The 27,661-nt window shown below is 40.4% G+C and overlaps 1 protein-coding gene across 1 annotated transcript in view; it reads right to left on the bottom strand.

The window, feature by feature from the left end:
* The window catches only part of LOXHD1 (lipoxygenase homology PLAT domains 1), a 226,254-nt gene that overhangs the window by 155,208 nt on the left and 43,385 nt on the right, over positions 1-27,661 (bottom strand). The window contains exons 6-8 of the mRNA XM_082416684.1: positions 24,638-24,786; positions 14,388-14,511; positions 11,761-12,011 (exon numbers count right to left, since the gene is read on the bottom strand). Of these exons, the coding sequence (XP_082272810.1) occupies positions 11,761-12,011; positions 14,388-14,511; positions 24,638-24,786 (524 nt within the window). The remainder of the gene's footprint in view (positions 1-11,760; positions 12,012-14,387; positions 14,512-24,637; positions 24,787-27,661) is intronic.

Raw genomic sequence — 27,661 nt, 5'->3', positions numbered from 1 at the left:
CTTAGAAGATTTTTTTTTAAGTTAAATGTATATTTACCATAGGATACAGAAATTCCACTCTTAGGTATTTACCCAACAAAATTACAAACATGTCCTTATAAAAACTTGTACACAAATGTTCATAAGAGCTTTATTCATAATAGAGAAAAACAAAAACAAAACCTGGAAATGACCTAAGCATACACAAATAGTTGAATGAATAAACAAATTTTTGTATACCCTTACAATGGAATTCTACTTAACAATAAAAAGAATGAAGTACTAATATATGAAAATGATAGAAAAGACAAATCTAACCTTTAATAACTGAAATCAGATCAATGGTTACTTGAAGTTGGGGAGACTGACTGGGAGAGAGCACAAGGAACATGTTGGGTGATGGAAACATTCTATATATTGATTCTGGTGATGGTTACATGGTGTATTTGAGTTTGTCAAAACTCATAGAACTGTACAGTTCAAAATAGTGCATTTTTATTTTATGTCAATTATACCTCAACAAAATTGATTTTTAAAATGAAACAATAAAATCAAACTGAATGATAATGCAAGTATAACATGTGGGATGCAGGTAAAGCACTACGTTGAGAGAAAATTATAGTATCAAAAATTATAGTATGAGAAAAGAAGAAGACCAAAATTTAATGAGCTAAGAATCCAACTTAAGAATTTAGAAAAAGAGCAACAACTGAAACCCAGAGAAATTTAAAAGAAATAATAAAGTTAAGAAAAATAAAATAGAAAATGGAGTTATAATAGAGTGAAAACAAAGGCAAATGTTGGTCATTTGAAAGGGCTAAATATACTTTTGTGAGAATTATATTTTTAAAAAGCAAGAATACATGAATAAATGATGTTAGGAATGAAAAGGGGATTATAATTACAGATATGGCAGAGGTTAAAAGGTAAGAGAATACCATATATGACTTTATGCCAGTAAATTTGAAGCCTACAAATGCACACCTTCCAAGAAAAATATAGTTCATTCAGATTCAAGAAGAAATGGGAAAACTGAATAATTCTATAACCAGCAAAACAAAAACAAAACCTTTTTTTAAATCAGTAATTCCTCTCTCTCTCTCTCTCTCTGTCTCGCTCTCTTTCTCTCTTTCTCTCCCTCATACAGGCATGCACCCCAAACCCCATACTTTTTTGACCAGATCATTGCAATTTTATATATCCTCTTTCAGGAGAGGAAATACTTTTCATTTCATCCTAGGATCAAACCTGACAAGCACTATTAGAGAAAGGAAAATTAAGGGTCAATGCTACTCATGAACATCAATACAAAAAATTTATATAAAGTGTTGGGAAACCAATTCCAGAAACATATAAAATTAAAATTCATTCTGACCAAGTTTGGCTTGTAGAAATTCAGGGTTGGTTTACCATTAGAAAATACAGTCATATAATTTACCAAATTAATAAATAAAAAGGAAAAACCATATGACTATCTAACTAATTACAGAGAAAGCATTAGATAAAATTCAACACCAATTCAGGATAAAAACTCTTAACAATATAGAAATAGAAGTTCCCTAATCTAAGCTAAGATTCTATCAAAACCTCTCAACAAACATAATTAACTAAATAAAACATTAGAAGCACTTCCTTTAAAACAAAAAACAAAACAAAGATGCCCACTATTAACCCTTCTACTCAGCATTGTGCTGTAGGTTCTCATCTATGTGGTCAAATAAGAAAAAAAAATTTTTTTAATATAAGCTTTGAGCTTTTCTAAAGCAAAGGAAACTACAAACAAGACGAAAAGACAACCCTCAGAATGGGAGAAAACATTTGCAAACGAATCAACGGACAAAGGATTAATCTCCAAAATATATAAACAGCTCATGCAGCTCAATATTAAAGAAAAAAACAACCCAATCCAAAAATGGGCAGAAGACCTAAATAGACATTTCTCAAAAGAAGACATACAGATGGCCAAGAAGCACATGAAAAGCTGCTCAACATGACTAATTATTAGAGAAATGCAAATCAAAACTACAATAAGGTATCACCTCACACCAGTTAAAATGGGCATCATCAGAAAATCTACAAACAACCAATGCTGGAGAGAGTGTGGAGAAAAGGGATCCCTCTTGCACTGTTGGTGGGAATGTAAATGGATACAGTCACTATGGAGAACAGTATGGAGGTTCCTCAAAAAACTAAAAATAGGACTACCATATGACCCAGCAATCCCACTACTGGGCATATACCCTGTGAAAACCATAATTCAAAAAGACACATGCACCCCAATGTTCATTGCAGCACTATTTACAATAGCCAGGTCATGGAAGCAACCTAAATGCCCATAGACAGATGAATGGATAAAGAAGATGTGGTACATATATACAATGGAATATTACTCAGCCATAAAAAAGAACGAAAATGAGTCATTTGTTGAGACGTGGATGGATCTAGAGACTGTCATACAGAGTGAAGTAAGTCAGAAAGAGAAAAATAAATATCGTATATTAACACATATACGTGGAACCTAGAAAAATGGTACAGATGAACTGACTTGCAGGGCAGAAACTGAGACACAGATGTAGAGAACAAACGTATGGACACCAAGGGGGGAAAGTGGCAGGTGGGGGTGCTGGAGGGATGAATTGGGAGATTGGGATTGACATGTATACACTAATATGTATAAAATGGATAATTAATAAGAACCTGCTGTGTAAAAAAATAAAAAAAATAAAATTCAAAAATTCAAAAAAATATATATAAGCTTTGAAAAAAAAGGAAACCAAACTGTCATCATTCACGAACAATATGACTGAGGACAGAGAAACTATCCCCCCCCCAAAATCTGTAGACATGATCAGACTTACTAACAGAGTTTGGCAAGATGGCTATATGTAAACTCAATGTACAAAAAGTACTTCTATGTCTATAGCAGCAAAAAAAAAAAAAATTAGAATATATAATTTTCAAAGAGATACCATTTATAATAGCAACAAAAGTTGTAAAGTCTCTACAAGTATATCTACAAAGACATGCAAGACCTTTATTAAGAAAAATATAAAACTATATTGAAAAATATTGAAGAACTAAATTTTAAGAGATATTATTCTATGTTCATAAATAGGAAAAGTTAATATAGTAATGATGTCAGTTCTTCCAAATGGATCTACAGATCCAGTTGAATTCTGTTCAACAGTTCTTCATGGAACTTGGCAAGAAAATTGTAAAATTTCTATGGAAGTTAAAAGCTCATGAATAAGTTAACATACACCTGAGGAAGAAGAATAAAGTGGGCAAATTTTCCCTAGCAGATACCAAGTCTTAGTATAAAGGTATAAAATGAAGATAGTGAGTAATGCATTAGTGCAGCAATAAACTAAATCAATAAATGGAACAGACTAGAAAGCTCAGAGGCAAATCATACATTTTGGGAATTTGACGAACGACAGTTGCCTTTTCAGAACAGTAGGGAGAGAATTATTATTTAGTAAATCAGTGCTTCCCACACTTCCTTAATGACAAGAATTATCTAAAGCACTTATAAATCCATATTACCTGGAAATTCTAACTCAGTAGGTTTGGGTTTGATCCCAGGATTCTATTTTTAAAAAGAGTTCCAGGTGATTCTTAACTTTACTCAAGTTTTAAAAGCCTCTCAATAAATGTTGCTGGGACATTTGGATATCTACATAGAAAAAGATAAAGTTGGATCCCTACCTCATACAAAAATCAATTCCTGGTAGATTAAAGGTGTAAATATATAAATTGGAAAACCAAATTTTACAAATTTTGGAAGAGGATATATTAAAATGTCTTTATAGCTTTAGGAGAAGAAAAATTTCTTTCAACAATACAAAATTCATTAAACATAAAGGAAAAGATAAGACAGATTACTTTTAGATTAAATCTTCTCTCCCTCAAAGAACACTGTAAACAAACTATGAGAAGATGTTTGAACATACACTATCAACAAAGGATTAATATCCAGATTTAATAAAGGACCCCTAAAAATAAATCCAGCAATAGATTAGTCAACAGAAAAATCAGTAAAAGATATGAACAGGCATTTTACATAAAAGGAAACATGAATGGCCAATAAAGAAATGAAGAGGGCTTCCCTGGTGGCACAGTGGTTGAGAATCTGCCTGCCAATGCAGGGGACATGGGTTTGAGCCCTGGTCTGGGAAGATCCCAAATGCCACGGAGCAACTAGGCCCGTGAGCCACAACTACTGAGCCTGCGCATCTGGAGCTTGTGCTCCGCAACAAGAGCGGTCGCAACAGTGAGAGGCCCGCGCACCGTGATGAAGAGTGGCCCCTGCTCGCCGCAACTAGACAAAGCCCTCACACAGAAATGAAGACCCAACACAGCCAAAAATAAATAAATATTAAAGAAAGAAAGAAAGAAAGAAGCTTTCATTAAAAAAAAAAAAAAGAAATGAAGAGATTTTCAACTTAGGTAGTAATCATGAAAATAAAAATTAAAACCACAATAAGATCAGTTTACAACCTCCAAAATGGTGAAAATTTAAAATTCAAGCAATATCTAGTGTTGACAAGGATGTCTCTTATACATGGCTGATAGGAGAATAAAATGGAGCAACTACTTTGGAAAACAAACTGGAATACTTTGGAAACACAACTGAGCTGCGAAACTAAAGATTCACTTACCTTACGACCTAGAACTTCCATCCTGAGAAGATCCTGCACATTTATACAAAGATGTACGTACAAGAATTTCATGGAAGCATTGTTTATAATAGCAAGAATCAAGAAACAACCCCAAAGCTGGGATGAAGTGAGAGAGTGGCATGCACATATATACACTACCAAGCGTAAAATAGATAGCTAGTGGGAAGCAGCCTCATAGCACAGGGAGATCAGCTCGGTGCTTTGTGACCACCTAGAGGGGTGGGATAGGGAGGGTGGGAGGGAGGGAGACACAAGAGGGACGAGATATGGGGACATATGTATATGTATAACTGATTCACTTTGTTATAAAGCAGAAACTAACACACCATTGTAAAGCAATTATACTCTAATAAAGATGTTAAAAGAAAAAAAAAAAAGAGCACATTTTCATAACCGAAAAAAAAAAAAAGAAAAGAAACAACCCCAAAATGTCCATCAATAGAAGAATGGGCAAATAAGTTGGAATTTATTCATGCAATGGTATGGATGGGAAATGAATGGTCTATAGCTCCTTTTATCAATTCAGATAATCACTAAAACATAATGTTGAGTGTAAACTGCTAGTTACCAACAATATACACATAGACAAAATTCATAATAGTATATCTCTTTGGGAGAGAGAGGATTATATGATTGGGGGAGGACACAGAGGAGTTTCAAAAGCATTGGAAATGTTCTATTAAGTAGAGTGGTAGGAAAAATTGATATTTGTTTTTTTGAATCATTCTCTATATCTTACTTTTATTATGTATATTGTTTAAAGCGTAGATATTCCACAACACAAACATGCATTTAAAAATACTTGTTGATTGAGCAATTTAAAACCTGAAGCAGAACACCATATCAGGAATCAGGACAGTCTACAACCATCAACTGAGCGCTTCTGGATAACCTACTCTGTGTTTGGCCGCCTGTTGCAAGTACAGAACAGCCTCCATTCCTGACCATCAGCAAGACAAGACAGATGGGTATGTTACAATCCAAAGGATCCCATGAAGGACCCAGGGAAAGGAGCAGTGACCCCAGGGGAGACTGAACCAGACCTACCTGCTAGTGTTGGAGGGTCTCCTGCAGAGGCGGGGGAGGCTGTGGCTCACCATGGGGACAAGGACGCTGACAGCAAAAGTTCTGGGAAGTACTCCTTGGCATGAGCCCTCCCAGAGTCTGTCATTAGCCCCACCAAAGAGCCCAGGTAGGCTCCAGTGTTGGGTTGCCTCAGGCCAAACAACCAACAGGGAGGGAATCCAGCCCCACCCATCAACAGTCAAGTGGATTAAAGTATTACTGAGCTCTGCCCACCACAGCAACAGTCAGCTCTACCCACCAACAGTCCCTCCCACCGAGCCCCTTAGATAGCCTCATCCACCAGAGGGCAGAGAGCAGAAGCAAGAACTACAATCCTGCAGCCTGTGGAACTGAAACCACATTCACAGAAAGACAGACAAGATGAAAAGGCAGAGGGCTATGTACCAGATGAAGGAACAAGATAAAATGCCAGAAAAACAACTAAATGAAGTGGAAATAGGCAACCTTCCAGAAAAAGAATTCAGAATAATGATAGTGAAGATGATCCAGGACCTCAGAAAAAGGATAGAGGCAAAGATCGAGAAGATGCAAGAAATGTTTAACAAAGACCTAGAAGAATTAAAGAACAAACAGAGATGAACAATACAACAACTGAAATGAAAACTACACTAGAAGGAATCAATAGCAGAATAACTGAGGCAGAAGAACGGATAAGTGACCTGGAAGACAGAATGGTGGAATTCACTGCTGCAGAACAGACTAAAGAAGAAAGAATGAAAAGAAATGAAGACAGCCTAAGAGACCTCTGGGACAATATTAAACACAACAACATTCACATTAGAGGGGTCCCAGAAGGAGAAGAGAGAGAGAAAGGACCCGAGAAAATATTTGAAGAGATTATAGTCGAAAAATTCCCTAACATGGGAAAGGAAATAGTCACCCAAGTCCAGGAAGCGCAGCAAGTCCCATACAGGAAAAACCCAATGAGAAACATGCCGAGACACATAGTAATCAAATTGGCAAAAATTAAAGACAAAGAAAAATTATTGAAAGCAGCAAGGGAAAAATGACAAATAACATACAAGGGAACTCCCATAAGGTTAACAGCTGATTCTCAGCAGAAACTCTACAAGCCAGAAGGGAGTGGCATGATATACTTAAAGTGATGAAAGGGAAGAACCTACAACCAAGATTACTCTACCCGGCAAGGATCCATTCAGATTCAATGGAGAAATCAGAAGCTTTACAGACAAGCAAAAGTTAAGAGAATTCAGCACCACCAAACCAGCTCTACAACAAATGCTAAAGGAACTTCTCTAACTGGGAAACACAAGAGAAAAAAAGGACCTACAAAACCAAACCCAAAACAATTCAGAAAATGGTCATAGGAACATGTATATTGATAATTACCTTAAACGTGAATGGATTAAATGCTCCAACCAAAAGACACAGGCTTGCTAAATTGATACAAAAACAACACCCATATATATGCTGTCTACAAGAGACCCACTTCAGATCTAAGGACACATACGGACTGAAAGTGAGGGGATGGAAAAAGATACTCCATGCAAATGGAAATCAAATGAAAGCTGGAGTAGCTATACTCATATCAGATAAAATAGACTTTAAAATAAAGAACGGTACAAGAGACAAGGAAGGACACTACATAATGATCAAGGGATCAATCCAAGAAGATGATATAACAATTATAAATATATATGCACCCAACATAGGAGCACCTCAATACATAAGGCAACTGCTAACAGCTCTAAAAGAGGAAATCGACAGCAACACAATAATAGTGGGGGACTTTAACACCTCACTTACACCAAAGGACAGATCATCCAAAATGAAAATAAATAAGGAAACAGAAGCTTTAAATGACACAATAGACCAGATAGATTTAATTGATATTTATAGGACATTCCAACCAAAAACAGCAGATTACACTTTCCTTTCAAGTGTGTACGGAACATTCTCTAGGATAGATCACATCTTGGGTCACAAATCAAGCCTCAGCAAAGTTAAGAAAACTGAAATCATATCAAGCATCTTTTCTGACCACAACGCTATGAGATTAGAAATGAATTACAGGGGAAAAAATGTAAAAAACACAAACACATAGAGGCTAAACAATACGTTACTAAATAATCAAGAGATCACTGAAGAAATCAAAGAGGAAATCAAAAAATACCTAGGAACAAATGACAATGAAAACACGACGATCCAAAACCTATGGGATGCAGCAAAAGCAGTTCTAAGAGGGCAGTTTATAGCTATACAAGCCTACCTCAAGAAACAAGAAAAATCTCAAGTAAACAATCTAAACTTACACCTAAAGGAACTAGAGAAAGAAGAACAAACAAACCCCAAAGTTAGCAGAAGGAAAGAAATCATAAAGATCAGATCAGAAATAAATGAAATAGAAACAAAGAAAACAATAGCAAAGATCAATAAAACTAGAAGCTGGTTCTTTGGGAAGATAAACAAAATTGATAAACCGTTAGCCAGACTCATCAAGAAAAAGAAGGAGAGGACTCAAATCAATAAAATTAGAAATGAAAAAGGAGACGTTACAACAGACACCGCAGAAATACAAAGCATCCTAAGAGACTACCACAAGCAACTTTATGTGAATAAAATGGACAATCTGGAAGAAATGGACAAATTCTTAGAAAGGTATAACCTTCCAAGACTGAACCAGGAAGAAACAGAAAATATGAACAGACCAATCACAAGTAATGAAATTGAAACTGTGATTAAAAATCTTCCAACAAACAAAAGTCCAGGACCACATGGCTTCACAGGAGAATTCTATCAAACATTTAGAGAAGAGCTAACACCCATCCTTCTCAAATTCTTCCAAAAAATTACAGAGGAAGGAACACTCCCAAACTCATTCTATCAGGCCACCGTCACCCTGATAGCAAAACCAGACAGATACTACAAAAAAAGAAAAGTACAGACCAATATCACTGATGAATATAGATGCAAAAATCCTCAACAAAATACTAGCAAACAGAATCCAACAAAACATTAAAAGGATCATACACCATGACCAAGTGTGATTTATCCCAGAGATGCAAGGAATCTTCAATATGCACAAATCAATCAATGTGATACACCGTATTACCAAACTGAAGAATAAAAACCATATGATCATCTCAATAGATGCATAAAAAGCTTTTGACATAATTTAACACCAATTTATGATAAAAACTCTAAAGAATGTGGGCATAGAGGGAACCTACCTCAACATAATCAAGGCCATATACAACAAACCCACAGCAAACATCATTCTCAATGGTGAAAAACTGAAAGCATTTCCTCTAAGATCAGGAACGAGACAACGATGTCCACTCTCACCACTATTATTCAACATAGTTTTGGAAGTCCTAGCCACGGCAATCAGAGAAGAAAAAGAAATAAAAGGAATACAAATTGGAAAAGAAGAAGTAAAACTGTCACTGTTTGCAGATGACATGATACTATACGTAGGGAACCCTAAAAATGCCACCAGAAAACTACTAGAGCTAATCAATGAATTTGGTAAAGTTGCAGGATAGAAAATTAATGCACAGAAATCTCGTGCATTCCTTTATACTAATGATGAAAAATCTGAAAGAGAAATTATGGAAACACTCCCATTTACCATTGCAACAAAAAGAATAAAATACCTAGGAATAAACCTACCTAGGAAAACAAAAACCTGTATGCAGAAAACTATAAGACACTGATGAAAGAAATTAAAGATGATACCAACAGATGGAGAGATATACCATGTTCTTGGATTGGAAGAATCAATATTGTGAAAATGACTATACTACCCAAAGCAATCTACAGATTCAATGCAATCCCTATCAAATTACCAATCGCATTTTCTATGGAACTAGAACAAATCATCTTAAAATTTGTATGGAGACACAAAAGACCCCAAATAGCCAAAGCAGTCTTGAGGGAAAAAAACGGAGCTGGAGGAATCAGACTCCCTGACTTCAGACTATACTATAAAGCTACAGTAATCAAGACAATATGGTATTGGCACAGAAACAGAAACATAGATCAATGGAACAAGATAGAAAGCCCGGAGATAAACCCACGCACCTATGGTCAACTAATCTATGAGAAAGGAGGCAAAGATATACAATGGAGAAAAGACAGTCTCTTCAATAAGTGGTGCTGGGAAAACTGGACAGCTACATGTAAAAGAATGAAATTAGAACACTCCCTAACACCATACACAAAAATAAACTCAAAATGGATTCAAGACCTCAATGTAAGACCAGACACTATAAAACTCTTAGAGGAAAACATAGGAAGAACACTCTTTGACATAAATCACAGCAAGATCTTTTTTGATCCACCTCCTAGAGTAATGGAAATAAAAACAAAAATAAACAAATGGGACCTAATGAACGTTCAAAACTTTGTCACAGCAAAGGAAACCATAAACAAGACGAAAAGACAACCCTCAGAATGGGAGAAAATATTCGCAAATGAATCAATGGACAAAGGATTAATCTCCAAAATATATAAACAGCTCATGCAGCTCAATATTAAAGAAACAAACAACCCAATCCAAAAATGGGCAGAAGACCTAAATAGACATTTCTCCAAAGAAGACATACAGATGGCCAAGAAGCACATGAAAAGCTTCTCAACATGACTAATTATTAGAGAAATGCAAATCAAAACTACAATGAGGTATCACCTCACACCAGTTAGAATGGGCATCATCAGAAAATCTACAAACAACCAATGCTGGAGAGGGTGTGGAGGAAAGGGAACCCTCTTGCACTGTTGGTGGGAATGTAAATTTATACAGCCACTATGGAGAACAGTATGGAGGTTCCTTAAAAAACTAAAAATAGAATTACCATATGATCCAGCAATCCCACTACTGGGCGTATACCCAGAGAAAACCATAATTCAAAAAGACACATGCACCCCAATGTTCATTGCAGCACTATTTACAATAGCCAGGTCATGGAAGCAACCTAAATGCCCATCGCAGACGAATGGATAAAGAAGATGTGGTACATATATACAATGGAATATTACTCAGCCATACAAAGGAACGAAATTGAGTCATTTGTTGAGACGTGGATGGATCTAGAGACTGTCATACAGAGTGAAGTTAAGTCAGAAAGAAAAACAAATATCGTTTATTAACGCATGTATGTGGAACCTAGAAAAATGGTACAGATTAACCAGTTTGCAGGGCAGGAGTTGAGACCCAGATGTAGAGAACAAACGTATGGACACCAAGGGGGGAAAACTGCGGTGGAGTGGGGATGGTGGTGTGCTGAATTGGGCGATTGGGATTGACATGTATACACTGATGTGTATAAAATTGATGACTAATAAGAAGCTGCAGTATAAAAAACAAACAAACAAACAAAAAAAGCAACTAATACTAAACTTTCTTTGGGTTATTTGTATGGAAATATGTTAATATAAATGTTTCAGACATTACATGAAATTTCTAAAAATCTTATATGTTCTGGTATAATGTTATAAGTCATAATTCTAGTTATTACTTTAAAATGTATATCTCAGAAATAACTAAATTTCCTTGTCAATTGCATTATTATGAAATTTCATCAAATCTTTAACCGTGGCCATTTTTAAGTCTTTTGTCATTTACAGACAGTTCTGGGTGTACTCTGACGCTTTCGCAAAAATGTTCCTATAAAAGGGTTTCATCTTTAAGGAATTCATGGAAAAGACTGACAAGTACAGGTTTCTGGTAACTGACTATACTGCTGAATTGAATGAATAAGCATTTTCTGAACTCTAATGGAAAACTGATGAATTCATAGAAGTGTTAACAAAAGATCAAGATGAAAAAAAAATTAATTATATGGGAGTGAGTGAACTGATGAGGATGATTATAATTTTTGTGACTCTCTGTTTGAATAAAAAAAAAAAAAAACGGCCCCGTGAGAGGGATTTCTCGTGTACTTTGTAACTGGTGCAAAGGAAGTAGTAAGTAGGATTCAGATTAGAGTTTGTATTTGCAAGTTAAAGAGAAGGGTTGAATCAGGGCAGGGTCCTCCCCAGCCTCCCTTACCTTCTCACAGTACCAGCCTCTATTGACTCCCACATTGCCATGTCCAATGGAGACCCGGCTCAATGGGCTGAGGAGGACAGCCAGCTCGATGTTGAAGATGTCTGTGCGGCCACGGTCAAACACACCACCCTCCAGGAAGATTTTCCCGCTGTTCTTATTCCCTCTGGCCCCGTACATGACCAGGTAGATTTTGGATTTGGTCCCAGCACCCCGGACATCCCCAGTGAAGACGGTGACAATATATGAGATGGCTGGTATGGAAACAACAGGGGGAAGGAGAGGGTTCAGTGCAAGCTGTCAACAATATCCTACCCACCTTCTCCCCCACCCGGCCACACCTCCCTAGGCCCTCCCTCTGCTGTACATCCCCATCCCCCTAAGTCCTCCTCCCCCAGACGACATCCAGTGCCCCTTTCCACTTCACTTTATATTTTTTGGAGTTGGTGTTTCAGTGCATCTGAGTTTAGGAACAAACTGCAGGTTACAGGAAGCTGCCAGCCCCCGTTACAGGAAACTAACAAAGAGAAGGAAGAGCTTGGGTTGGTTAAGAATAGTACTTATTATTAATGCTAATTACCATGTGCATATTATTAATAGCTGCCAGATGAATTCTATTATGTCTCATTTAATTATAATAGTCAACTCGATTAAGAGAGATTTATATTCAGGACTATCTGATTCATGGAGCTTGCTCTTTTGCACACAACTTAAAAACATAACTCTTAATAGAGGGCACTAATGTCCTCCTTTAACACCTGAGGTGGTGGGATGTGGAAGATTAAGGGAGGGAGAGGACATTGTGGGTTGGGCCATTTGGGGTTTTGGTCAGTCAGAAGGCAATGTGAGGACATGGAGTTCTGGGGAAGAGCCAGCAAGAGGAGATTAAACTCTGAGATGAGACAGACTAAAGGAAAACACCAAAGACAAACATTTGAACAGGAAACTATAGGAAATTCTGCTAAGGTGTGGTCTGCCTTTTTTCACACTGTCCCAGAGTCTAAGGCAAGTGGTACTTTAAGCCTTGTTAGTCTCCCACCTCCCTTTCATCCTACCCCCATCCCCTGATCTCAGAGAAATAAAATGTCTTTGGGAGATAGCACATGCAACTACATGGATGCATTATTCATTCATACATTCGCACCTTCCCTTGCTCAACAAACATTTACTGAGTGCTTACTCTATGACAGGCCTTGGGAGACTATGAAGATAAAAAGGAATAGCCACTGCCCTCAAAGAGTGGGTGTCCAGCTTTACTTCACAACACATGGACAGATGGTGTTCTCACACTAGACATACTGCCATAGCCTAGGTTGTCAGCAATTCCAGCCTCTCACTGTCATTTCTCCACGTCTACCACTGGAAGCAACTAATGGTAACACAGTTAAGGGGGGCATATTAAATCTGCTCTAGTGGATGTTTTAAGTAAATAATTTGCAAACTATAGAATACAGTCGTGACACACCTGACAATGTGGCGCCCCTCATCCAGGCCAAGGCACCATAATGCCATGGTTGAAAAGCACTGGAGCAGAAGAGCATTTGGTTTCCTAAACAATAGCAATCACGTTCTTCCCAAAATGTCTGGAGCAAGAGAAGGGAGAGATTGCTCTGTCTAGAGGGGGTAGGGAAAGTTTCAGAGGAAGTGATTGGAAGCAGGAATTTGAGAAGCAGAAAGAAGAGAAATGGCATCACAGGCTGAGGAGAAAGCATATTCCTAAGAGAAAGAGTAAGGCCAGCAGCTAAGGGGAGGGGAGAGGGAAGGCATGTGGGTGAGGTGGGGGGAGTGGGGAGAGGAGGTAGGTGTGGGAAAGAGTGAAAGGTGTACAGATCGGGGGAGGGAGAGGGAGTGTGTGTGTGGAAGTGGTAGTAGAAGATGTTGAAAGATGCTGCTGAAATGGTCAATTGGAGCCCAATCGTGGAGCAATTCTATCTTATACCTCAGAACTTGGACTCATTCTCTGTGCAGTGGGAGCCATGGGAGGGTCTGTCCCAGAGCACGTTCTCAGCTGTGTGTGTTCACCAACATTGATATTCTGGAACATCTATGAACTTCCATGCTGGGAGCTTCAGGTTTTCCATGGAACTCACACAGGGTAGAGATTTAGGAGGCAGACCAAATCCTGGATTTGTCACTTATCAGCTGTGTGACCTTGAACAGGTCACTTAACTTGTGACTCAGTTTCCTCTACTATGAAATGGGAACAGTAACCATTCCCATACTATAGGGTTGTTGTGAGTATTAGAGGAGATGACATGAGTCAGGTGCCTAGAGAGAGTCTGCCATATAGGAAGCACTCAATAGTAGGAGGAGGTAAGAGTTGGTCAACATCCTCATAAACATCCACATGTGTCAGGAGTTCACATCCTGGCTCCATCCTGTGGATAACTTCTCTTGCCCTGGGAAGTCAGTGTCTGCTCAGGGGCGCCTCCCCATCACCTCTGGTATCAGCAGAGCCCCAGACTCCAGCCCGGGGGGACAGAACACTTTCAGGGGCAGGAGGAATGTTGTCTAAAGACATGGTTGCTTCCCACTTGATTGTAGGCCTCCAGACCCACAGATGAGAACACTGACCTTCAGGCAGAAAGTGAAATATTAGCCAATTGGGCCTCCCCTTTCTTCCGTTCTACCTGTGGTCTCAGCTCCGCCCACTAAGATATCCCTCTGAATTTTGCCATCGTCTTCATCCAAGGCCAGCCAGCGGTTAAGAGGGAAATCATATTTTCTTTTGTTCCCAATATCTTCAATGACAATCTGGGAAGGAGAAGAGAGGGAAGGAAGGTTAAGTGTCATTGAGGTCACACCTGGTGACCAAATCCATTCCTCCATCACTTGAGTGAACTCCAAGTATACTTTCTCATCTTCCTCGTGGCCCAAGGAAAGCTTATCACAAGGATACACCTGTTGTCAGGAAAACCTTGCAAAGCACTGAGAGTCAGACAGGGATGACTGACAATTAACTCCTTGAATTACTGAGCCTTGTTCCCTCCTCTGCTAAGGATCATTTAAAAAATGCTATGCAAGAAACTTAGCAGGATGTACCCTGTGAGATTGGGGTGCTAGAACTGGAAGCCTGGATTTACAGACAGCATCAAGATCACCATCTTCCTCACCTGCTGAAGGTTGGGATTCTGACCTTCTTGCTGAGAAGCAGAGTTCACACAAAGGGAACTACAAGCCCTGAATCTGGCACACAGAATCCCAGTATCTGGTGACCAGGTTGGAAAAGGTCAGCCACTGACAGTGAAGGTAGGAGAACTGAGCATCCATGAAGCCCCCACGGAGACTCACATGTGAGCTAGGTTGGCGAGGCTGAGATAAATGTGTCTTTTAGAGCTCACCAAGGAGCTGAGGGGCCCTCCTAAAATGTCCCAGGAACATCCAAATGAAAACTCACTCTAAGATAAGTGTGATCGTCAATAACTAGACCGAGTCCTCCAGTCCTAATGGGAAGGCAGATGCATCTGGTGACAGACAGGGTGAGTTGGAAAGTAAAAATATCTGCCCAGGTACTCCCAGGACTGCCTGACAAAGTGGGGCTCTGATTTTCAGTGAAAGACTCACTTCCTAAGATCAAAATGTCTGTAGTGTGGAAACAGGGCATGCCTTGGTCTGCCTAAAGGCATCTCACCTTGTTCTAATGCAATGTTCATCAAGGAATCTTCTGGGCTGAGAGCTGAACTCCTGAGTATACCACCCACCAGAGAGGGGTCAGTGGCCTGAGCCAGTGGCCAGGACCAGCCGTCCCACCAGGGTTCTCTCTCCAGATACATCAGCATTTAAGCTCTGGTTTATAAATCAGTCCCTTGTAAGTTTGGTTGGTGTGAGTCAGCCTTCAGAGCTTGCTGATTTTTATCGAGTGTCTGTACTTTCAGAGCTGAGTGCCTGGAGACCTCTGTGGCCTGTCCAGAAGGGGTTCTGCCTTGAAAGGAAGTCCAGCCTCTCCCAATTCACCTATCTGCACATTCCTCTATGTCTTTCATCTCCCAGGGTTGAGGCTGTGGGGAGATTGGGGAGCCACAGATCTGGGCTATACCCCCTGACCCCCTTTACTCTGACCCTCACAGAGTTGGAAAAGCAAGGTGAAGAAAGAAAAGACTTAGTTTATCAGATAAGCTGTCAAGTCTGCTAATTGACAGATATACAGATTCACCATTTGTCTTTAAATGTTCACAGACTGGTGTGCCAGCCATAATTCCAAGAGCAAATGACAAACCACCCTCACAGTTCAAAAAGATGTCATCGGGGCTTCCCTGGTGGCGCAGTGGTTGAGAATCTGCCTGCCGATGCAGGGGACACGGGTTCGAGCCCTGGTCTGGGAAGATCCCACATGCCGCGGAGCAACTGGGCCCGTGAGCCACAACTACTGAGCCTGCGCGTCTGGAGCCTGTGCTCTGGAACAAGAGAGGCCGCGATAGTGAGAGGCCCGCGCACCGTGATGAAGAGTGGCCCCCGCTTGCCGCAACTAGAGAAAGCCCTAGCACAGAAATGAAGACCCAACATAGCAATCAATCAATCAATCAATAAAATAAATAAATCTTAGAAAAAAGAAAAGGGGGGGATGATTAAAGCTTCCGGGAAACAAAAGCTGTTTCAATGAACACACGGGGAAGAGACACTCTTTAAAAAAAAAAAAAAAAAAAAAAAAGATGTCATCAATAAAGGGCCTTCTCCTGGCCTGATAGCTGATGGAAATTCCTGGCTTGAGAAGTTCAGCTAATCTGAAAAATAGAATGTGTTGCCATTAAATAACTCTGTAGGACAAAACTAGCTTGCACAGCTGAACCACAAAGGGAAGAGAAAATATATGAATGAATATTTGAATAACCACCAAGATTCTAAAAATTAGACATTCCGAAATACCAAATCACAAAGAAAGGCTGAGACATAAACACTTAAGCACTGATATAAAAGTCCAGGAACAGTTCTGGAAATTTTCCAAATGCGTATGGAAATATATAAACAATTATTGATGACGTCTGTTAGTCCCAAGGTCTGCAGGATGAGGCTGGAGGAAGCTGGCTCCTAGAGGGTGCAACCTTTTGGAACACATCTAGTAGCAAATGGTGAGTGCGGTAGGAAGGAGCAGAGAAGTGAGATGCGGAAGGAGCCTGCGTCAGCACAGGAAGATTGTCCAGGGGGGCGTGGCAGAGGGCTCTCCCAAAGGCATTCTGGCCTCTGCAGATATGGTCCTGCTGCTTGGGACCCATGACCCCTGTTGCTTAAAGGATATTAGTAAGGGCCCCTCTGGGGGAGAACAAGCAGATTTTCCACTTGTGTTCACAAGTTGCCCAGACATCCCTGAGTTTTCATAAAGTTCCTTTTAAGAATTCAAGACAGCTCAGGAATGGTTTTTGCTAACAATGAAATGGTGGTGCTCCCTCCAGACCACAGTTTCACAGAGTCTGTTGTTCTGGCAGAGACAACTGTAAAATAAGACTGGAAAGACAGAGTGGCCTTTATCATGAATGATAGAAGCACACACCCGGAGTGTTTGTGTGAGAGACAGACAGACAGACAGAAGCAATAACCTAATGGAAGACAAGAGCTGTTGTCTCCTGGAGGAATATTCTCACCTGCAGACAAGCCTATAGGCTGAGCTGACCTTCCAAGAAGCAAGAGGGAAACCAGGGGACATGAGCCCTTGGGAGGCGAGATGGCAGCCAGACAAGGGGGCCTGTCCACGGTGGAGCCCGCTCTGTCCTGCAGCAACAGGGACACAGCAGTTATGAGGCGGGACCACCGTTATGAAAAGCCAAGAAGGATAAACCAATCCCAAAAAAAAGGAGGAAAAGATGAAGCTGCCAAGCAGGGGTTCTTTCTTTCTTGTTCTCTCCAGATGGTTCACAGACACGCCCGCACAGTCCAGGACACGGGGGCCTGCATTTCCTCCCGCACAGGGTAAACATGTCTGCGTGAGCACATGGGGTTTGTCTTGGAGTCAATACCTTGCAGATCAATGTAGAGAGTCAACCATGACTCACAGCAGCTCTCCCTCCTCCATATGGGAAGAATTTCCACCAACTTTCCATAACCTGATTGGAGCAGAGACCCATTCTGGGCAGAAGAAACAAACCCCACACACATAGGGCAATCTGGAGAAGCTGAAGGGTCTCCTCCTTCCCGCCCACGTGCCGAGGTGTCTGAGATGCAGACAGTCTGGGTGATCCACAGTGTTCCCTCTCTGTACCAGCCACGGTGCAGGAAATGAATGTAAGACCTATCCCTGTTTCCAATCATCCCTTTGAAAATGCATATCTGTTATCCAGTAAAGGTGGCCCTTGCTTGACTCATAAGCAGTCATTGCCACATTCCAGGAACCACTATTGAACTGTGGTTTACATTTGGAGTTCTTAGATCATAGGGCAAGGGACAGATAAGTTTTGACACAGGAAAAAATAAAAGAAGAAGACTTTGGAGTTTACGAACCTACTTGGAAAAAATCTTGGCATCCAGGGGTTAGCAGGGGAGACCTGGGATCATGGAAGAACAAGGGAATGTTCTATGGGGGGAACAAAGCTCAGCGAAGGAAGGGGGGTTGGTGTCCTCCTACTTCCCCACACGCTCTGCACCTCACTCATCACACTGCAATACTGTGTCGATTACTGTGTAACATACCACAAATATGAGTAACAGTAAATGACAGCATTTGAATGGTGACACCCCCAATACTCTCGCCCTTTCCTCTACACTTCATCCCTCCCCTCTGAGCCTGCCCACACACCCACTCCTTCATTACTGCCTCAGCTGCCTCATTCAATAAAGACCTTTGATGGCTTATTCTGATCAGCGCCTGCGGTGGTCCTGCCCTCACTTTCTCCCTGACATTATTTCTCAGTTCTCTGAGCCCTGTGCCCTGGTCCAGTTATTTAGTATCCCTGTGCCACCTTCCAGCTGCCCCTCATCTGTCATCCCCTCTGCCCAAAGGAGTCCTCTTCCCCACTCCTCCTGGCAAAGCCCTGCCCATCTTCATGGCCCAGATCCAACGGACCCTCCCTGAAGACTTCTCTGTTGCCCAATCAGGCACAACGCACCCAACATTTTTTTTGTACCTCACCTAAGACTCATCTCATCCTGCTTCGTATTAAAGTTAGGGTGATTCTATTTTCTGATTTTCAAACTGGGAAATTTGGTTTGATCAACATATGTGGGACACTTAGGACAGAATGTTTGTTCACTGAAAGCTGGACTTTCCCTGAAGTTTTGGAATATAAGGTTAAAGTAAGTAACCTGCCTTACAGTAAGGAAGTATTCAGGAACTCGTCTTATCTCTTTTAGAAGCAGAACCATGTTCACTGCAACAGCTGTAGTTGGTAGCTCAGGGCCTAGGATATAATAATCAATCAGTAAATGTTTGTTGAATGTTGAGTATAAATTGGTGACATGAGGCCATGTTGGGCTTCCTGAGGTCCCTGAAATCTGTTCATTAGCCTCTGTCTCCTCTTCCTGTTAGAGCCAGTGGTACTGGTTGAACTTACGCTCCCTAAGGCATGCAGCAGGCGATCCATCCAATTCTGGATTTTCTAAGGCATGGCACAGTGGAGAGAGTCCAGACTCAGAGCCCAGAAGGCTCTTCAGTGGCAGTACTGGGACCTGCCAGTACTGGCAGATGAAGGAGCAGGGTCAAAACACACCAGACCTAACAAATGAAGAGGAAATAGGTAGTCTACCTGAAAAAGAATTCAGAATAATGATAGTAAGGATGATACAAAATCTTGGAAATAGAATAGACAAAATGCAAGAAACATTTAACAAGGACATAGAAGAACTAAAGAGGAACCAAGCAACAATGAAAAACACAATAAATGAAATTAAAAATACTCTAGATGGGATCAATAGCAGAATAACTGAGGCAGAAGAACGGATAAATGACCTGGAAGATAAAATGGTGGAAATAGCTACTGCAGAGCAGAATAAAGAAAAAAGAATGAAAAGAACTGAGGACAGTCTCAGAGACCTCTGGGACAACATTAAACGCACCAACATTCGAATTATAAGGGTCCCAGAAGAAGAAGAGAAAAAGAAAGGGACTGAGAAAATATTTGAAGAGATTATAGTTGAAAACTTCCCTAATATGGGAAAGGAAATAGTTAATCAAGTCCTGGAAGCACAGAGAGTCCCATACAGGATAAATCCAAGGAGAAACATGCCAAGACACATATTAATCAAACTATCCAAAATTAAATATAAAGAAAACATATTAAAAGCAGCAAGGGAAAAACAACAAATAACACACACTGAAGAGCTGTGGGGCCTCAAGCAAGTCCTCTATTGAAGCAGATGGGCCAAGGGCAAGGCCCACTGGCAGCGTAATGTTCCATCCTGTGACTCTTGCCCTTTTGAGGTGGTCATTGAGCTGAACCGATCATTTGAGTCAGTCACAATTGTTGGACTAAGCAGACACGGGGACCCAAGCCATGTGCAAAGCCTGGGGGAGGGAGGATGCCAGCCCCGGAGAGGGGATGAAGAACAGGGGGCTGAGGAACACACATGGGCAATTGACTAAGGAAGAAGAGGAGGGAGATGACTTATGAAGGGGTTAATTATATTGGCTTTCAGATTTATCCCACCAAGCCCTCACACATAAATACCAAAGGAGCAGTTGTCATGTGATGTCCAAGGCAACCAACCGGGCAACTTTGAGAATGGGAACACTTGCTGTGCAAGTGTCAAATTTGGAAATGCAGACAATTTAACAGCATTTTAATTGGTGTCTCTGTGGAGGTTAGGTGAGGAGGGGCAGCATGGAGACCCAGTCAAGAGGGAAGGCAGGAGGTTAGGGCTGGCTATGCATTGGGTAGTCACAAGGTAATGAGAGGTGGCCCAGGGTTTCCCCTAGCCTCTGGTTTTCAGCTTGAGCCCACACTGCCTGGGACCTAAAACCCTCCTTCTTCCTCTCTCATCATAATTCTTCCTTCAGGAAAATATCTAGTAAATCCAGGTGTTCTGACCTGCAAAATTCTTGAATTATTTTTATGTCTTATCCCCAAGGAGCATTTTGGTTTGGCTTAAGTTAAGGGAACAGACTGTTAGGAGTTCTTCAGAAGCCAGTGAACCTTTGGAGGGACACCCACCTTGGCACTCGGAGGGGCAGGTGGGGACCTGCCAACCAGGCCCTGAACTTGCCCCTACACATAATACTGGCTCCAAAGAGAATAACCAATCTCACACTGAAAGTAGCCTGCTTGGGCTTCTGGTTTAAAACAGTGTCTGACTAGCAACCAGTTAGAAGAGGAAAAGAAGAAAAGGAAGGCGGGAGAGTAGGAGGGAGGGAGGGAGGAAGGAAACATCATTCTGAAGAATCAGAAGAAGAGCAGAACTCTGGAAAGGACTGGATAAAGGTTACAGAAAAAGAATTCAAGAAACGGGTATGTTTAATAGGATATAAGAAGATATGGTCTTTATGAACAGGAGTAAACATCTTTAAATAGAAAGGGTTGCAGTGAAAAGGCAATAAAATGATATGAAAAGAGAGCTAGATTACATGGGAAAGGTATCCAGAAAAGCAATACTACACAGCAGCAAATACATCAAAGTTCTTACAATTCTACATGCCCTTTAACCATCTCCTAGGAACTAATTGTAGGAAATAATCATAGATGTGTATAAAGATGAGCTACAAGAATGTTTGTTGCAGCACAATTTATAGTATCAATAATTTTGAGAAAAAAATTGAAATGTTCAACAAAGGGGAATTGGTTTAATAATTCGTGGTATATCTGGGCAATGAAATATTATTACAGGCATTAAAAATTACATTGTGAAATATCAATGTTATTCTATTTCAATAGCATGGGGAAACAGGCATGTTACACTTGAAAGTAAAAACAAAGCAGTTTGTAAAACATTGTGCTTATTATGAACCCATTATTAAAAATGACATATGTGTATTCATTCACAGAAAAATGTCTGGAGGATATGTAATTTCTGGGTGGTGAAATAATGGTGGTTCAGATTATCTTATTTTTGCTTACTTGTATTTCCTAAACTTTTTACAATAAATATATATTACTTTTGTAAGAAGAAAAAAATAATTAGAAGAAACATTCAGAATTAAAATGCATACTAATAGGAGAAAGAAATGCAACTGGTAGTGTGAAAAAGCAAATAAATAATGAGGTGGCGGAGAATTTTGACAAGTTCTTATGGAATGCAAAGAAAATAGAGATGAAAGGAATAAAAGGGAAGCTGAGATCTTTGGAAGACAGAGAGTGGAGATCCAATAAATGGATAACTGGTGCTCCTGAAGAAGAGACGCGAAAAAAGCCATTGAAGCAAGAATCTAGTACATAATAGGAAATCTTTTTTCTGAGCTATAAACAAACAAATAATCCTAGGCATCATGGAAAAGACCCATCTTGTTCCAGAGAAGTTAAAAACAGGGAAGGAAGGAGGGAAGGAAGGAAGGAAGGAAGGAAGGGAGGGAGGGAGGGAGGGAGGAAGGAAGGAAGGAAGGAAGGAAGGAAGGAAGGAAGGAAGGAAGGAAGGAAGGAAGGAAGGAAGGAAAGAAAGGAGGGAGGGAAGGATGGAGAAAGAGAGGAAGGGTGGAAATGGGAGAGGAGGGGAGGAAAGGAGAAGGGAGAGGAGGGGAGATGAATGAACTAACAAAGACCCTACTCCTAGACATTATCTGGCAAGACTTAAATTATAAATAAAAAGAAAAAAATCCTATAAGCATCCTGGCTGAAAAACAAAAAACAAAGAAACCACAAAACAGTTTGTCCAGAAAGAAACAAAAGTCTGCTTGGCTTCAATGTCAAATTTCAGAAGGTAATGGAACAAGATTTATAATGTTTTAAAGGAAAAAAAGTGTTCTCACCCATATATTTCACATCTTGCCAAGCTGCCCTGTCCTTTGAGCATGAAGATGACAAAAGGACCTGTTTCGGTGTGCAAACCTGCCTCCTTCACGTAGCTTCTGAGAGCATAGTGGGTGAGAGCCCAGGTGATCAAGAAGGAAGCTGCTTTCACAAAGTACAGCTGCAACGACTACGTCAAGGCCTCCCTCAGGCCCTTGGGTGCACTTTGCAGCTCCTTACCCACTACACCTGTGTTTTCATTCAGTCTTCCTTCCCAGGATGAAGGAACTGGGCTGCAAGGTACCTGCTCTGTGCCCCATCCTGGCTGAGGTCCTAAAACACACCTGCCTCCTCTCCCTTGTCTGCCCTGAAGACACACCTCTGCTCGCGCATTGGCTCTTTGGGATCTGGACTCTTGCCTCATTTCTTCTCTAATCCAAGCAGCAGTTCCACTTAGCCTCCCGGAACCCTGTTCAGAATTAGGCTGGCTGCTCTTAGGGTCAGGCCAGCCCCCTCTTTCCAAAGGAAACTTGGCCATTCCTTGCTTCACTGATTCAGCACCTTGTCCCATGCCAAGAGCTGGGAGGTGCCCTCAAGGAACTTTGAGGCTAGTTATGGAGAGACGTGTGGCAGACACTCAAGGATGCTTACTCAACACCCTTTCCAATCACCTTCTTAGCCTACTTCTACTATGAGGGCTGGAAAGCCTACTTGAAGTCCCAGTTTCCAACGTAGCTAGGGTGGCCACGTGACACAGGCAAAAGTTCCAAGGAGAGCTTTGTTTCTCTCAAAATAAAGCAAGACCTGCCAGAAAAATGTCTTTCCCCTTTGGTCTTCTCTTTTCTTCCTGCCTAGAACACAGATAAGATGCAGAGAGGTTCAGCAGCCACCACGTGATCATGAGACAACAAGCTGGAGGATGAAAGCCACAGTGCTGAGGATGGTGACACAGAGAGAGACCAGGTGTCTCAGAAAGCAGCTGCACCAGCCCTGAGCTGACCATATCTGTATCTCATGTGAGATAAGGAAAATAAGCCCCGATTGGTTAACATTGCACTTCAATTTTCTGACACTTGCAGCCAAATATGTTCCCAACTGACACAAGATGATAAATTAAGGAATAACAAAACCTCAACTATCAGACAGCTTCATTCTAAATAGTCAAATTGTTATAATCTGAGGGTTTTCTGTTTTTAGGCCATAAGACCTTTTCAAAATATTTTTCAAAATATGTTACACATCAATCTTTTCCTATCATTCTGTGATGAGCTGAAATATATGGAGAGCTCGTGACTAAGGAAAATACATACAAAGGCCTGGTAGCCCATTTTCTAATTGACCTCAGACTTCCATAATTTTTCAATATTCTTTTGGTTTTTTATATCTTCTCTGACTCCCCATTACAGTTCTCAATAACCCTACCAATTACAGTGTCTCTTTTTCCTTCTAATTTTCTGCTATAGGTTTAAAATTACAGGTAGCAAGTTTTGCTAGAAGGGATTATAAGCAAGCACTGAGTGAGAATCTGAGGGGTCTTGTCTTCAAAATCAGGGCAGGGCAAGGTAGTGCCAGGGACATAAGCTCTCCTCATGAATTTTGAGCCAGATATGTCTTAGATTCTCAGAAGCCTTTTTGCTTTCTTCTTGATTCTTCACTTTGTCCTGGGTAGGTGAAATTATGAGGACCTGAGATTCAGAAGTTTGAGGTACAAAGCAACAGGCCAAGATAAGTCACAATGTAGCTTATGATTAAGGTGAAATGAATGCTACAAGCCGGCGGGGTTATAGACGTTCATGGGAGGGAGAGGTTCTGGTGGCCAGAGGGGGAACACTTCATGGCAGAGCCCTGAAGGATGATCAGACCCTGGCTGGGTTCAGATGACAGAAGTGGTCCTTCTAGGAAGGTGATAACACAGGCAAAGCCTTGGAGGCTACTGGGAGGGCAGCATGGTTGGCCAGTGGACTTAGGCAGAAGAGTGGAGACAGATCTAAAGAGGGAAGTTAGGGCTGAAATATAACTTCTGAAGAGCCAGAATTCCTGCCTCCCAGGCCAAGGGACCACAGACAGTCAGCTGAACCCACCTTGGACAGGAACCAGCCTGCAGACGCCCCCTTGTTATTGTGGCCAACATTGATCTTCATGAGCTGCCCCAGATCTGGGGCATCCAGGGTGAACTTGTCTTCCGCTCCCTTTTCAAAGTTGTCCTTTTCATTCTCCAGCCTACGCTCACCTGTATGCACAGACACATGAGAAAGTTACAAAGGAGACCAGAGGAGGAGAGAGAAACAGCTCCAGACTTTAATGGGCTGCCCACTGAAGGATGGTTTCAAAAGTCACCACGGTGGGAGGCTGTGGGTGGTGACAGGCGGTATGTGGACACTCTCTGTACTTCCACTCGATTTTGCTGTGAACCTAAAACTGCTCTAAAAAATAAAGTTTATTAATTTTTAAAAAAAGGGGTAGCTTCAGCCCGAGATCTACAGGCTCCTTAAATCCCTCCAGCCACCAGTCAAGGCCGAGGCTTGCCTTGTGTGTGGCTTGTGCCCAGGACCCACAGCTGGGCTTCTGATTTCTGCCTTAGGCCAGAGTCCCCACCCTAGTAAACTGATTTGCACCCCCATCCCTGGACCTGAGGCCCTGCCTTGTTTACCGGCTGCTGGTCCTGAACTGGGAGCACAACCATGGTCGTTGGTCTAGGGGCTGTGGCTGGGACCCTGACATCAGCCAGCAGGCTTCCTTAGGCCTGACTCCTTTGGAAAACAGCAATGATAACTATCATCAGACACCGCTGGGTGTTTAACACGGTTTCTTCCCTCACTTATTCCACGACACAATCGAGGAGGGAAGTATTATCAACTCTGCTTTGCAGATGAAGAAACTGAGACTTGGAGACGTTAAACAACTGGCCAAAAGTCCACAGGTATTGAGCACATAGTTAGGACTCGACCTAACCTGTTCCTTCTACTTTGCAGTTTTCCATTATTACCCTCCGAGGTCTACCAGTCATATTAACCCATACAACCCCACCTAAGCACCAGCCTTTTGCTTATGCCACTCTGTTTTCTTTCTTTTCCAAAATTTGATTCTTTAAATTTTTCTAAATTTTAAATTGCCACAATTCAAACATATAGATAATAATAATAGACATCCATGTACCCACCACCCAGATGTAAGAGGTATAACAGATATTAATATTTTGTGTAATTAACTTAGGCCTTTCTCTTTTTTAAAGGAAATTAAACATGACGGGTAGGTCTAAAGTCTCATGGTCCATCCCTTCCCCCGCCACACCCTCCCACAAACAAACACTATCGTCAACTGGTATCCATTGTTCCCATGAATTTTTGCTTGCACATATATGTATCCATAAAGAAAATATATTATTTTTGCATGTTTTAGAATGTTACATAAATAACATCATAGTGCACATCGCTCTGTCTTAAGATAAGTTCCTTGTCTGTACCATAGGGATGATAAGGGCTCCACCTCATTGGGGCTGCTGTGAGAATTAACTGAGTGGATGTGTGCAAAGCCCTTAGGGCAGCGCCTGGAGATGGTAGGTGCTGTGTTAGGGACAGGCCATTGCTATTGTTCCTGTTACCATCATCCTATCATCACACACCCTTGTGCAACTTACTTTTTTTTAAGTTAATATCATGCTTTTGAGATTATTCTGTTGATGCTAGTAACAGAATTCGTCCAACTTCTGTATAATAGTCATTGAATGAAGAAAACACTATTATGTGTGCATTCTTTCACTGATGTACACTTGATTGTTTCTAGCTGATTGCTATTGTAAATAGCACTGAATTGGACTCTCTTGTACTTACCTTCTGCTGCACATTTGTAAGAATTGATCTGAATAGACACCTATAGAGTTGCTGGGTCCTGAGATGTATTCATCTTCAATGTATTAGGTATTGCAAAATTACCTTCCAAAATGGTTGTACTACATCAATTACCACCAGCAGTGCATGAGGGTTCCCATTCCCCATAATCATTATTAACACATATATTTAAAATTTTGTTTCAGTGTGTGTACAGTGGCGTCTAATTATGGTTTTAATTTGCATTCCCTTGATTATTTGAAAAGGTTAAAAGGTTATTTGGAAAGACATTCATATATATATTCAATACATACATTTGAGAGATTGGTTCATATATATATTGGCCATTTAGACCTTGCTCTTCCATAATTTTCCTGTTCATGTACTTTATCATATTTTTCTATTGTCTTTCCTTTGTCTATGGCTTTTATCATATAGACATTTTTCTTGTTTTAATGGACTTTATCAATATTTCCCTTTGTTGTTTGTGCTTTTAGTGAATTGTTCAAGACATTCCATCCTAAATTGAAATTTTTAAAAAGACACTCAAAGTTTCTTCTAAAAATTTCATAGTTTGCTTGTTCACATTTAAGTCTCTAGCCCATTTGGAACCTATTTTTGTGTATGATGAAAGGTAAAAAGATCTACTTTTATCTTTTCTCATATGGTTAGACAATTGTTTAAACATCAGTAATTGAATATTTCATGCGTTGCATTTATAGAATAATCTGAGAAATTTGGATATCTTACTGAACTTAAGTCTTTTCTCATCCATGAACATAATATATTTTTCCATATATTTAGTTATTCTTGTGTATCCTTAAGTAGAAATCTTTATTTTTTTCCCGAATGCGCTTTTGTTAGTTTTTCTTAGACATGTAATTGCTATTGTAAATCACATATTTTTAAATTAAATATTTGCTTGCTGTTAATGTTAATATTTGTGTATTAATCTTGTATCCAACACCTTTATTAAACTTTCTCGTTGGTTCTAATGAGTTTTAAGTTCTAATGATTTTATAGATGATCATTAGTTTTTATGAAAATTAAATTTTATTTCTAAATGGGGCCAGAGGTTGAAGTTTCTTCTAATTTTATTGATTTGTGATCAAAGAATGTTGTCTCTATGTTATTGATTCATTTGCATTTGTCATTATGCACTTGAAAAGAATGTGTATTCTCTACCAGTTGGATTTAGGAATCTACATACTTCCATTAGATCAAGGCTATTAACTGTGTTGTTAAAATCTGCACCCATACTAAATTTTTATCCATTTG

The sequence above is a fragment of the Balaenoptera physalus genome, assembly GCF_965194825.1.
Source record: "Balaenoptera physalus genome assembly, chromosome: 12".
Lineage (NCBI taxonomy): Eukaryota > Metazoa > Chordata > Mammalia > Artiodactyla > Balaenopteridae > Balaenoptera > Balaenoptera physalus.
This window is presented reverse-complemented; position numbering and strand designations above follow the sequence as displayed.